General features: G+C 41.4%; 1 protein-coding gene across 6 annotated transcripts in view; it reads left to right on the top strand.

Annotated features, from left to right (window-relative positions):
- The window catches only part of Chd7 (chromodomain helicase DNA binding protein 7), a 184,851-nt gene extending 180,752 nt beyond the window's left edge, over positions 1-4,099 (top strand). For 5 of the 6 annotated variants that reach the window (XM_047542096.1, XM_047542087.1, XM_047542060.1 and 2 more), the window contains exons 36-38: positions 378-518; positions 734-838; positions 2,210-4,099. In XM_047542096.1, coding sequence (XP_047398052.1) covers positions 378-518; positions 734-838; positions 2,210-3,127 — 1,164 coding nt within the window. In that variant the 3' untranslated portion in view covers positions 3,128-4,099. The remainder of the gene's footprint in view (positions 1-377; positions 519-733; positions 839-2,209) is intronic. The other variant, XM_047542105.1, reaches the window with a different exon arrangement.
- The last annotated feature ends 10,359 nt before the right edge of the window (positions 4,100-14,458 follow it).

Raw genomic sequence — 14,458 nt, 5'->3', positions numbered from 1 at the left:
CACCACCTCACCAATACACACACCCAAGGTTCAGGGACAAAAATCCCATGTCATCAGACAGGGTTATCATCTGTGCATTCAAGTTGCTGGCTAGAAATTAATAAAGGGACTATAGAAAGTTTTGTTTTTTTTTTTAATACCATGACTTAGTTTGTCTTTTGAACAAAACCTTAAAATGAGTTATTGATTGAGCAAATTCTTAGCTTATGTGTTTGTTTTTTAGTTCCTTGATAGTCCAAGGCCCAGGGTTCCTGAATGAAAATGGCTCTGGAAACCTCCATAGTAGTTGAAAGTGACTTGACTGTTCTCTTTGGCATTTATATAGGAAAGAGTCAGTGCTAAAAACAGTTTTACTGAATGCATTTTTTCTTTTGCAGAAGAATGCAGATGTGCTGTTTTCCTCGTTTCAGAAACCGAAACAGAAACGACATCGATGTCGAAATCCTAATAAATTGGATATAAACACTTTGACAGGAGAAGAAAGGGTGCCTGTTGTCAATAAACGAAATGGGAAGAAGGTAAATTCTGGAAAAGGGACTTGATCTCTATGATTTTTTTTTTTTTTTAAATCTCAGAAGTGTCTTTTTTTGCCATTGTTTGTAATGAGGAAGAATTCCATTTCTCCTGGAATATGTGTATATATGTGTATATAGGTGGGGGAGGAAGAAGAAATGAGGGGAGTCAGGAGGGAAGACTTTGGGGTATTTAATCATTCCTAAACTGTTTCTCCCAGATGGGTGGAGCTATGGCACCTCCAATGAAGGATCTACCCAGGTGGCTGGAAGAAAATCCTGAATTTGCAGTTGCTCCAGACTGGACTGATATAGTTAAACAGTCTGTAAGTACAAACTCTACATTGCTTTCAAGAATGGTTTCCATACAAGACTGTTTTCCTTTATTTTCTGTTGGCCATTAATTATTTAGCTGTAACTTATTCTTAGCTTAAAAGAATTGACATAATACATGATTTTCATACATCATTAATACAACATCATTTCTTACATCAATACATCATTAATCTGAAGTGAATTAATTTGTCAGCTCTGGTTTAAAAGGATTGTGTAGAAACACATTCACAGTCTTGGAGGTGGACTCACTCCAGGTAAGCCTATTGAACTGCTCCTCTATATAGAGGAGTTTGTGCTGGTTGTGATTTACAATTTAAAATTAACCGGTTAATGATGTGCTGATTGTTTTATATTTGTTTAAGTTATATAATATAATTGACTTTCCTGTAGGTATATAGTTCCATCAGTTATGAGAGGCATGGCAGTCCTGTGAACTGCCACCATGGTCAGGATAGAGTCCTTCCCACCAGTCTCCTTGTGCTGGCCTCTCCCCTGACCCCAACTCCTGACTACTATTGACCTGTCTCCATACCCTAGAGTTCTGTCTTTTTGAGAAGGTCAAATATATAAGTCTGCCACCTTCTGAGATGACTACTTCTGCTCATCATTTTGTTCATCCAAGGGAGCTGTATGTCTTAAAGTTGGCTCTGTTTCATTGTTGAATTGTATATTGCTTGGATATACTGTCTCATGTTAACACATCACCCACAGAAGGACCTCTGAGTGGTCTTCAGATTTTTGAAATTAAGAATGGAGCTGCTATAAACATTTGTATACAGGTTTTGTTGTAAAAATGACTTTTCATTTCTCTAGGTTGGAAACTAAAATGTAATTTTAGTTAATTTTTCCATTACTTTTTTCCTAATACTTAGCTTTTGAAATATCCAAAAGAAAGCATTATAGTGTGTATAAAAATCCTATAATGCATATAACTTCCATTATTTGATAATTTTTCTTCCATACAGTCATTTTTTAATTGAAAACTAATTTGCATGAAAATTTTCCATGTTGAAGGGGGATACATTGTGGTGGCATGCTGTGTGTATGGTTACACACTGATCACCAGTCATCAGCTGCTTTTTGATGTCTTAGTTCTTGCACAATGGATGCAGCTGACATGACATTTACCTTGGCGATAGAGTAGCGTTGGACAATTTTTCTCAGTTCAGCAAGTTGGCATAATGATAACAAACAAAATTTTCCCTTTCCTAAGTTTTACCATTGAGCTTTCAGAATGGGAGTGGTCACTTACATATTTCCATTTAGAACATCGACTTCCAGTTCATCACAAGTACCCACAGTGAAATTAAGTTTTCTTCCACAACCTCTGTAGCCATGGTTTGCCTCTCCCTTTCCTTTAGGGTTTTGTTCCCGAGTCCATGTTTGACCGTCTTCTCACTGGACCAGTGGTGAGAGGAGAAGGAGCAAGCAGAAGAGGAAGAAGGCCCAAGAGCGAAATCGCCCGAGCAGCAGCAGCCGCTGCTGCTGTTGCATCCACGTCAGGGATCAACCCTCTGTTGGTGAACAGCCTGTTTGCTGGGATGGACCTGACGAGCCTGCAGAACCTCCAGAATCTCCAATCTCTCCAGCTGGCGGGTCTCATGGGCTTCCCTCCAGGACTGGCAACAGCTGCCACCGCCGGAGGCGACGCTAAGAACCCTGCTGCCGTGCTGCCCCTGATGCTGCCAGGAATGGCAGGCCTGCCCAACGTGTTCGGACTGGGCGGGCTGCTGAACAGCCCTCTCTCAGCTGCTACTGGAAACACCACTACTGCTTCTAGTCAAGGAGAACCGGACGATGGCACTTCAAAAGTAGAAGAGAAAGGAAAGGAGAACGAAGACGAGAACAAAGACTCTGAGAAAAGCACAGATGCTGTTTCAGCTACTGACTCTGCGAATGGATCTGTTGGTGCTGCTACTGCCCCGGCTGGATTGCCCTCCAACCCGCTAGCCTTCAACCCTTTCCTCCTGTCCACCATGGCCCCAGGCCTCTTCTACCCATCCATGTTTCTACCTCCAGGACTGGGGGGATTGACGCTGCCTGGGTTCCCAGCATTGGCAGGACTACAGAACGCCGTGGGTTCCAGTGAAGAAAAGGCTGCTGACAAGGCCGAGGGAGGCCCCTTTAAGGACGCAGAGAACCTCGAGGGCAGTGATGCGGAGGAGAGCCTGGACAAGACTGCGGAGTCCTCCGTCTTAGAAGATGAGATAGCACAGGGTGAAGAGCTAGACTCACTTGATGGGGGGGATGAAATAGAAAACAATGAAAATGATGAATAACCAGTACCAGTTCCAGTTAAAGTGTTTAAAACTTTTGACAAGTGGTAGTCCTACTGTTTACACTCACAGTTAATGTTCATACCTAGTTTTATAAGCTGTTCTGTAACATAGTGTAGCAAAAGAAAAAAAGAAAAAAAAAGTCCAAGTCATGTTATACAGGTGTGTCAAAAGGTATCTTGGTCATTAAGTATTGTGCAGTGCATTATTTATTATCCCTAGGAGAGATGAAATTTGAGAGGTGATCATGTCTTTTTAAGGAAACTTACATAATGCTCTGCTTTTTTTTCTTTTGGTACCATTGGTATTATAATAAAGAGCAATTTGTAACTGAGTGGCACTAATGGAAGGAAGTGCTGCTCAAAGGAAGTATGAAGTTATATATTTAATTTTTTAATTTTAACTTTTAATTTTTTTGCTGTGAAGGTCAAGATGAAATTTACCATACATATCATACTTGCTCATTCGTTTCCCTTTTTGACTCTATGGGGGTTCCCACACTTGCGCATACACACACATCCACACACTCTGACAATCTCCACGCTAGTGTGAACGCCTCTGTCCCGAGGTGCAGCAATAATAAGGCAGCTGTTGAATGTGAAGGGTCCCTTTGGAAATTTAACCTACTGGGAGGGTTCTTGCCAGACAGAACTACAGTTCCATTGTCTCGTGGTCTTGTAATGCACTGGTATAAACAAAATAAATAGAAGAATAAATAAAGAGTGAGAGAAGTGAGAATCAGGTACCTTTTTTAAATTAAAGGACTTTGTTACTTTAGCCACAAAGCTAAAACAGCATTACCTCAGCTCTAAACTAGCCTTGAAGTTTACAGACATGACTTTGTAAATGTATTGTTTTTCTTTGTTGTGATGTCCTTTTATTTTTCCTTTGAAAACTGCTATCATGTAAGATAAAATGTAAATTGCTGCCAACTGTAGTAATGATGCTTTTAATAAAAGTGACTCATGATATGCAGAGATGTAATTATAGAATGTAGTATGTAGGGAAACTGGTGTTCACTCTATTTTTTGTATTCGCAATAGATGCAAATACAGCATTCTGGCTTTTGTACAGTTTCTTGATATATCCTCTTATACCAGATTAGCTATTAGTGATACACTAAACATTTGTGTTTGAGACTAGACGGGATGGAGAACCTCGAATTACCTTTACACAGTTCCATGCTGGATATCTCAACAGAAAAGCACACAAAATCCTCCTCCTCTCCCCGAAAGTGCATCCGAGACTGAGAATACTTAAAAATGTGTGCAGTGTGTGATAATGTGGTACACTGAAGAACAAAAGGGCAAAGGAAAAAGGAGGCTTTAATAGGCACAATATCTGGGTCATTTATCCTTGGATAATGGGTAGAAAAACACAATGCCATAGTGTCAGCAAGGGACACAAAGGCGCTCTGGTGTCCTGCAGACCAGAGCTTGATGCCAGAAAACAGTGTGTGGAAAAACCCATGTGGCATTAAAACAGACTCACATGTGCATGCACACACAGTCTAAAGAGCCCTTGGTTTACAGAGCCCTCTATGACCTTTGATATTGAAGTAAAATATAAATCGAGATTTACCATTATCATCTTTATGTCACCTGAGCAAACAAAGCAATACTTCCATCCAGCCCAAAAGAAGAGATGTAGGTAAAGTCAGTTTGTTCACATTGCCCCCTCCCCAAGGCTCCGCCTCCTCCCCTGGTGTACACACAGGCACCGCCACCCAACATGTGACCAGACAGGTAGTGTAAATTCCTGTTAGATGATGGCATTCAGTTCATTTGCATGTAATCATCAGTACTATTATCTCTTGTACTTTAACGGGCAGTGTGCATTGGAAGGAAGTGCCTTAGCATAACTTCTGAACTGAAATTCACTGGACATGGAAAGTTAGACTAGATCTGCACCAAGTATGGGGAATTTTAAGTATTTAAATAACTGAAAGACTTTAGTAGGGAGAATTTGTTTAATAAAATGCATTATAAAAGGGTCTTTTCCTAAGATTCTTTATGTATTGGGAATTTTTCTGTGAGCTTCCATAGAGAATTCAACACAACTCTGATCCTGTAGCATCAAATGTTAAGAGCAATGATGAACCGTAACTAGATTTTTAATTAGATTTTTACATCCAAGAATTATTTTCAATTCAGTCTGATAGTAACCAGTGTCAAGCGTACACTTAGTGTGAGTGAAGCAGCCAGGTGCTGAGAGCTGTCCCAGGCATTGCTGCCTGGCCATCTCTGAGGGAAGTGCTGTTCTTCCTTGAGGAAGCTCAGTGAGGCATGGGGAGTGCAGCCAACTGGCCAGCGTGCAAGTGCAGGAGCAGGGTGTAAACCAGGCAGTCTTGACTTCAGAGCCTACACATGTCCTCCTAAAGCACTGTGCTCTTAGGTCTTGAAAGAAAATCATTCTATAGTGATGATGTGAAGTGTTCCTATATTTTTCACATTTCCCACTCCTCCTACATCCTCGAATAACAGATGTTAAATTTAAGGTAGGGAATTAGGAAGAAGCCTATTGAATTAGAGCCAGAAATGTTGTGTACTCTGGTAAAGTAAACTTGAGCCCCAGTTAGCTCATTTAAATTTGTATTTGTTTTCTCCCATAAGTATTTATATCTTATAAAGAAATCAAGTCTTTAAAAAAACAAGCTTAACCCAAATAAGTCACAGAGCCAGTCAGTTGCAAACCTGATATTTAAACCCAGAATGGCTTAACTCCAAAGCCCAGGCTTTTAGCCTCTGTGTTAGTATGCTCAACATTCACTGGCAAACATTTATTGAGTGCCTTGTACTAGATGCTGTGCTGAGAATTAAAGAAATGAAAACAGACCAGTTCCTGCTGTCATGTAGCTTATATTCCAGTAGGAAGAGGTGGCTGATGGAATATAAAGAAAGTTTGGTAGAGTACAGAAGACGATTAAATAAGGAGCTAGGTGTAAGGAAGGAGGACACTGTGGAGAGACAACTTAGCTCACAGCTGAGTGATGAGAAGCACTAAGCAGACGAAGATCCAGTTGGAGAATGTTCCAGGCAAAGGGAATAGCATTGTAAATTGGGAACAAGCTTGGAATAAGCAGTAGGAAGCAGGACCCCTACTACACAGGTCCTGGAAGGCCCTGGTGGGAGGGATGGTGTCTTTCTGTGCACTAAATTAACTTTTTGGTTTTATGCAAGGAAGTGATATGATTATGAATGTTCTTAAAAGATCAGTGGGGCAGCAATTCTAAAATAAGGACTTGTAAAAGGGAGTTAGGTATTCCAAGTGGGAGAGTGGTGTAGCAGCCTTTGATCTAGATAGTTAGTGATGGCTAAAATGAAAAGCAGAGGATTGATTCTAGACATATTTTAAAGAGGTAGAACGTCCAACTAAACTCTTTGGTGAATATACTCAATTAATTCAGAACTACTGGTACTGAAATATACCTGGAGCTAAAACCAACAGTTAAAGAATGTTCCCTATGCCTTTTTAAAAAATAATGCTGCGATTCGTATTATGAGAAAAGAATACCGAGAACAAATTTTCCCTTCATGTCCTGTTAATTTTCTTTTCAGTTCAATGAAAAAACATTTGTTAATTGTCTTTTGGAAGAGATTTTAGAAGTTACTTCTGCCAAGTAGAGGAGGTGAGAATGTCTGAGTATTGACTGAGCCATGTGTGTGCAGTGAACATCTCTGTCTCTCGAGCCATCCATAAATTTAAATTAGGACACAAAACAACATAAATGACTTCTACTAACAAGCACTTAAAAGTTGGGATCGCTCTTATTCATTCAACATGGCTCTCTAATGAGCAGTTTTATGTATTTTCTTAGCACAGGTAAGATTTACCACAGTTTTATTGGGTATCTTAAAGTAGACTACATTTGGCAAAAAGATAAATGACCTTTGGAATTTCATCTAATGTAAGACTCCTTCAGTGACAAGCATTTCATCACTGAATTTTTCGATAGTGTTTTCATTCAACTTGGGGAATTTCCTGGTCGGGGTGAGAATGGTCGTTTTGAGGTATTTTGGACCATGTAAGTAATTTTTTCCAATATAACAGAATCAGCCTCCTAATGGATCCATTAGTCTATAAATCTTATATCTTCCAATGTAGAGTTGAATTTTAATTTAGATCTCCTTAATCAAATGTTTATCATGTAATTTTAAAGGAAGAACAGGGGAGTAACAATTTCAAATATTCTTACACCTGAAATATCTATCTTTAGAATGATTTCCTCATAATTTGCTTGATTCCTAAGCAGATCGAAATTTTTCATCATTTGAGCAAAGATGGCAGAATTTGTATCCACATGTTCGCATGCATCATCTAGGTGTAACGGTGCCTTTTCATAGTAGTATCCTTCCTATGAGCCTTCTTCCTTTCTCACAATTTTCCCTGGTCTCTAAGAGAAATCTATCATGTGAACTTTTGTGTTGTAGCTCAAGGACAGTGCAATAGATTTCCAGTGCATAACAAATAGAAGCACCAGGTCAAAATATTGTTTAGGAATCAATTTGGTGGCTTTCTCTTGTCCCTTCCCTGTCTCTGCGTTTTGATTCAAAATCTAATTCCAAAACTACCAAGAACAGGAACTTGATTTCTTTCTGTGACAGGAGCCAGGTCCTGTTGTGTCTTCATATGCTTTGCAACCCCAAACTGGCTTATAATTGTCAACCTCAGTTGAAGAAGCTCCACTTGGATGTAGACTGAGTGAGTGAAACCTAAGCATATTTAATAGTTTTGAGGAGTGCACATAGCATTGGAGAATGGAAAACTCTGCCTGTTCAGTGTGTTTTGTCATGCTTCCTTAGGTGCCAGGAAGCCCCCATTTAGAATTCAGCATTTTTGTTTGTTAATGGGCACATGTGAGTTGATCTGTGCCATACCCCACAGAGTTAGGCCCATGTCCTTGCTACCACCCCTTTACCTGGGGAGTCAGATCATTTGCCCAAGGCCGAGTGTGGTGGCCAGAACTAGAATTTAGACTTCTCCAGTGGGAGCAGTGGCTAGCTGTGGACCATCTGTCTCAAGTATAAAGCTGCTATAAACAATCCAACGTACTATCTTAAAGAACCAAAACCTAAAACAAATTTGGCTACAGTCTTAATAACCACTGATGGTACTATTTGAAGAACATGTCAAAAGTTTCCAGAATCTTATGCTATAAAAGTGACTAATGAAGGATGACTGAAAGACATTTGAGTTTAAAATGTTTATTCAACTACAGAAACATAGATATTAAAATTATATATATGTGTGTACATATACCTAGAACCAGATGATGAAACAATTACAAGCACACTGATGTGGCCTATGCAACTGACAGTCTAAATGTTTTTGCATGTTATTGCATATACTCTAGGATTTCTGGAGAATGACTATGGCTCCTTTGTCACTGGCTACTTTGGAACTGAAGGTCCCTAACAGGCAGCCCAAGCTTGTAGAAGTGGAGATGACTAAGTGTGGAACCTATGGTTCCTGTGAGGACAGAAAATAGCCCCAGTGGAATGGTGTTGCTTCAATCAGTCCCCACCCACAGGGCTTTTCTGGGCTATTGTAGCTCTCACAGCAGATTTGCATATCTGTAGCTACAGAGCTAGTGTTCCCTGGCTAGGCTCTGGGGGCCCTGCGAGGCAACTCCATGGTCCTTTCCATCTTATTGTGAGAGTCTCTGGAAAATGAGAGGCGGCCATTGTGTCTGGCTGTGGAGGCATTGTTCTTCCTCAGATGAAGCTGGCCTGTTTCTCAGCTCCCGGTTTCTGCTCCTTCAGCCATGGCTAGCTTCTTAGGAGCAGCTGGACTGACTCAGAATAGCCCACAGAGTTATGTAAAACCATTTTAAAATCTCCTTTTCCCCCTCACTCTTAAAACTATAAAGTTAAGTTACAAACAACCCCTGTCCCATTTTGTACAGAACCTGTGTGTCCTGAGGATAAAGTAGTAACATGGTCATGACAACTCAAGGACAAGGTTCTGGGCTTGGCCCTTGGGCCCCCAGCCCACTTTGAGAAAAGAATGTCATAGGCCATCAGAATATACAGCAGTGATGGATAAATACAATTAAAGCTGAAGACATTGCTTTACATTTCGACCAAAAAGCTATCTTATTGATGAGTGTGCAGGTATTGATTGTTTACTCCCAATAAAACCTTTTTACTGCAAATCGTTATTGCAAAACCTGAATACTGTTTATAATATCATGGGAGGAAAGTGATTTTTTTGTGTGTTTATGTTTTTTTTTTAATTTTTTTTATTCTAATTAGTTGTACATGACAGTAGAATACATTTATACATTTTGATAAATCACCCATAAATGGAGTGTAATTTCTCATTTATGTTGGTTTTTAATGTGATTTATGTCAGGCCAAAAGAGCAAAGTCACAGTTGCCTTTCCAGAGGTGGGAGGGGCCGGGAGATGCTAGTGTTAACAGGACTACATGCAAGAAGAAACGCAACTTTGAGAATCACTAGTTTCTCCTTGCAGTTAGAGCTTAAACGACCTATGACCATACACTCCTCTACAGTTGATATGCTTCCAAAAACTTAGAAAGCTTATCCAAAGTAGTTTATAATCTTACTCTGTAGTATGGTATAGCCTTAAGAAGTAAAGTCAAAGAGTAGGCTTGAGTGGAGTGACATGCTATTTGACACGTCCCTGCAGATTTAAAATGCATGTGGATGTGGCATATTTATCTTCATGGATGAGACAGCACTTGATGCCTCTCCCTGCCCTCAGGGAGACACTGAAATCCACCAGAACTTGAAGGTTTAGGCAGACTTATTGTTTCAGTAGCTGTTACAGGTACAAATTATCCTAGCCAGTTGATTGTCAGTTATGGCTAAATGTGTTGGATAATTAAGTAAGAAGATACCGAAACCAGAGATCCAGGGAGAGGACCTGTGACTTGATCAGTTGTCCTCAGCTCCCTGTAATTTTAGCTTCCTCACCTAACCTCATCCAGAAGGGACAGCTTAAATTAATCTTGTTTTGCTCTAAAGAGAGACCATTTAGGCTTCTAAATTACTCCAAAAAAAAAAAAAAAAAAAAAAAAAAAAAAAAACCCACACAAAACGTTTAAGCACTTCAGTTGAATGAGCCACACATTAACCTCTCCTGCATTAATATGCTCATATGCCACTTCTCTTAAAGGTGCCACCAACAGTGACCTAAAAATGGTGGCAGCTGGGCTGGGGATGTAGCTCAGTGACAAAGTGCTCACCTGGCACACATAAAGTCCTAGGTTCAATCCCCCGCACCACCAAAAAAAAAAAAAAAAAGAAAAAAGAAAATGGTGGCACCAATGGCCAAAGAATGGCATCCCTGCCACCAGTGTCCTCATGCTCCTCATGCTGATTTCCTTCTGGACTTGGACATTCTTTGGATTAATGCAACTTTATGCAGCTTGCCTTCCTTCCTTCCTTCCTTCCCTTCCCTTCCCTTCCCTTCCCTTCCCTTCCCTTCCCTTCCCTTCCCTTCCTCCCTCCCTCCCTTCCTTCCACTGGGCCTTCCTACATTAAGCCTCTTAGGGGCAAATGTCATGGAGTCTTTCTGCATATTAATTAAGGACACATTTTTTTCAAAGCTTGTTATGCTAGACAAAGGGAAAATAAGAGGTATCATTCTTGTCCTTAAGCAGCAATCAATTGGCAAATATTTAATGTGAAACTGGAGGGTGAGTTGGGAAGTAGAGGATGTAATCAAGGTCCTTGGTCCCAAGGGCCTTCATATGTTGCTGAGGTAGTTAATACAAATAACACATATCACATATTCTAGAACACTTATACATGCATTTTCTCAACTAATGCTTGTAACTTTGAAATAGGCAAGTTAGTTGGGACTTTAAAGATATTAAGATTCAGTGGCATACAGTTAACAATTGGCTTAGCTGGATCTTGCAGGCAGGTCTGTGGACACCAAGCCACATAATGTGTTTTTTCTTCCATATTGCAACACCAACCAGATAGCTTCCATCACACAGTGAGTGAAGGGGCTCTGGTCCATCTGTGAGCCTCAATTTTCTCATTTATACATTGAACTTACAGTAATTGTCAAGCCTTCCTTGTAGTGTTGTGTAAGGATTAGAAATAGGGAATATGCAAAGTCCTTAGCATGTGGCACTGAACTGGCACCCAATAAAGGATAACTTTAAAGCCATCGTTATCCCTTTTTTTGGTGGTGGTGGGGTACTGGGCGTTGAACACTTAACCTCTTAAGGGACACTTAACCTCTAAGCCACATCCCCCAACCCCTTTTTAGAGACAGGATTTCATTGTGTTGCTTAGAGTCTCACTAAGTTACTGAGGCTAGCTTCGAATTCATGATCCTCTTACTTCAGCCTCCCAAGCTGCTGGAATAACAGGCACGCACCACCACACCTGGCCATCATCATCCTTTGAGGAGTTCTAAAGAAGTAGCATAGAAGAATGCTATGTAAAAAACACTGAGGATGTGGAATCAGGGTGTTCTGGCTGTAAGGAATGTTCTACAGGAATGGGACTGGTGTTCATCCTGAATCACAGGCAGTTCTCAGCTGAGAGAGCAGGAGGGAGCCAGGGCTGGGTGTGAGGCTTCTAGAACAAACACAACTAACACTGGGACCTCCTGCACATTCCTATTTGAATAGGAATTTTTGAAACAAGCTTCACAAAATATATTTTTGCTTCCTCCAATACACTGATATTTTCTGTTGTGTTCTATTAAAATAAATAATTTTACACACACTGTAATTCCAGCAGCTCAGGAGGCTGAAGCAGAAAGATTGCAAATTCAAAGCCAGCCTCTGCAACTTAGGCCCTAAGCAACTTTGCAAGACACTGTCTGAAAAATAAATAAAAGGGACTGGGGATATGGCTCAGTGGCTAACCACTCCTGGGTCCAATCCTTGGCACCCCAAATAAATACATATCCCCCTCTAAACTGATTTATGACCCAATAATGTTTGGTAACCTACACTTTGAAAAATTTGGCTTTAAAACCAGGGTTCTTTCCCTATGTTCCCTAAGGAGGTTTTGTGGGAGCAGAGTGACAGTGGCCCCAAATTGCCCAAACTTGGAGACATTAGTGTGTGTGTGTGTGTGTGTGTGTGTGTGTGTGTGTGTGTACTTTTCTGGAAAGAGGGTCTCTCCGTTTCATTTGATCCTCAAAGCATCTGTGACCTCCTCTCTGATAGGGGAATAAGAAAATAAGATGCTAAAGCACTTTGAGGTGACAGGGCTCACTTTCAGTGCCACTTCAGAAACGGAAAACTGATGAAGGACCAGACCCTGAAGAAGAAAAACCATGGTTAAATTGTGTTCCCCCAAAATGCCTCTGTGCCAAGGACCCTCCTCTCCATGTGTGACGGGCCAGCAGTGCAGACTGCAATTGTCTCCTGTGTACAGTGGGGGTGGCAGCAACGCCTTGCATGAGGGCCTGTTCTGAAGTCCGATGACATCATGCTTAGAGCTCCTCAGCAGACTGGTACAGAGTAAACACTCACAATGTCAACTATTGTGCTTACTGTCCCTGCGGGTGGCAGTACCACGGGGAATGCTGTTCCCATTGTATCTTTCCAATGCTTATGTGTGCATATGTGTTTGTTTTTGGTGGAATGAATTATTTCCCTCATTCACAGAGGCAGGGAAAAATACACCAGGCAATCGAATACACCTCTAGGCCTCTCCTCTAGTCCTCACACAAAGCTAGAAGACACAAACGAGTCGTTTCCTCCCTGTCTGCTTCTGGAAGCTGGCCACGGGACCAGAATGGCATCCCTGCCAAGCTAACGCGGTTCCCGGACGCCCAGGGTGTGCCCGCCCCTGCCAGATGGCAGACAGCGCCCACGGTCGCCACTCCCTCCGCCCCAGCATGCCCAGGGCCCGCACTCCTGTTCCTACTCGCCCTTCAGTATAAAAATCACATCAAAACAAAACAAAATAGGCCCTGGAGAGTTGCCTTCAGTTTTCCCTCTTTATGAGGAGGAAGCCAAGGTGAAATGCAAAAGGACCTTTCTGCATAAAGTGCTTGCCATTTCTGCCTTCTTGTTTAAAAAGTTCAACATCTTATTTGTAGCCCTGCATTGTTCAGCCCCGAATGTTAGGGCCCCACACAGCAGGGTCACCCTGGGTGCCATGGTCAGTAGAAAGAGTTGACTCAAACCTGTACTGGAGACAGGTGGGCTATGGAGCCAAGCTTTAGGCCCCAGGAGAGACAGGACATGGGCCCCAGAGATTGACTGCCAGGAACCACCTCTCTTTCCCAAACCTCAGTTTAAGGGCACAGCTACAAAGGGTTTGCTGGTTTTAACAGCTCACACCTGGTAAACAAAGATTTAAACACCTACAGGGACCAGACCTATTGGTTTCTAATCAGGCATCTTTATGGGCAACTTTGCACCAGAAAAAGGCATACCATTCATTAAGGGCTGAATTATGTCCCCACCCTACTTGTATGTTGAAGTCCCAATTCCCAGTATCTTTGAATGTGACTGCATTTGAAGATACGTTTCTAAAGAGATAATTGAGGTAAAATGAGGTCATATGGGCGGCCCTAATCCAATCCAACTGGTGTATTTTTAAGAGATCAGGACACCATGGCACAGAGGGAAGATGGAGATTTACAAGCCAAGAAGAGAGGACTTGAATGACACCAACCCTGCCACTATCTTGACTTTGGACTTCCCACCTCCAGAACCGTGAGAAAATACCTTTCTGTTGTTTAAACCACCCAGCCCACACTACTTTTGTTATGGCAGCCCTCTCAAAGGAGGCAACTATCTTATGAACTCCCATTACTATTACAGTTTACAAGCCTAACCTACCACATCAAAAAGGAGAAAGTACGAAATCACCATGTGAAGTAAAAAGCAATAGAGTGTTATGGTTAGGAGGAAAGATGTGGGTTGAAGTCAGTCCAGTTCAATTGCTCAGTCAATTGCTGGTTCTGTGCCTTGGACAAGCCACTTCACCTGTCTGGATGTTTCCTTAGATGTGAAATCAGAACAGTGATGATAGTGGAGGTGGTGATGATCTTACCAGACCATTTCATGAGACTGCAGTGAGAATCCCACCAGGTCCAGGCATCAGACATTCAGTACTGAACTCCTGCCTGGTAACCAGCATTGGCATGATTACTTCATTATTATGGTGAACCTGAGATGTGGGTCCAAAACTTGGACCTCTCCTTTCCAGATGTGACCTTGAGAAAGTCACCACCTCCCTGCAACTGCGAAGGCCTTGCAGTCCCTTTCAGTGCTAACATTTTATTTTTCGAATGTTAACATGATGATAATGAACCATATTGTGCAAGGAGAAGTTGAATATCTTGGTGAGTTCTAAGAAGCAAAACATGGCTCTTTCTTCCTT

Source organism: Sciurus carolinensis, chromosome 1 (genome assembly GCF_902686445.1).
Source record: "Sciurus carolinensis chromosome 1, mSciCar1.2, whole genome shotgun sequence".
Classification (NCBI taxonomy): Eukaryota; Metazoa; Chordata; class Mammalia; order Rodentia; family Sciuridae; genus Sciurus; species Sciurus carolinensis.
The sequence above is the reverse complement of the archived record's forward strand: the minus strand, read 5'-3'. Positions and strand labels throughout refer to the sequence as shown.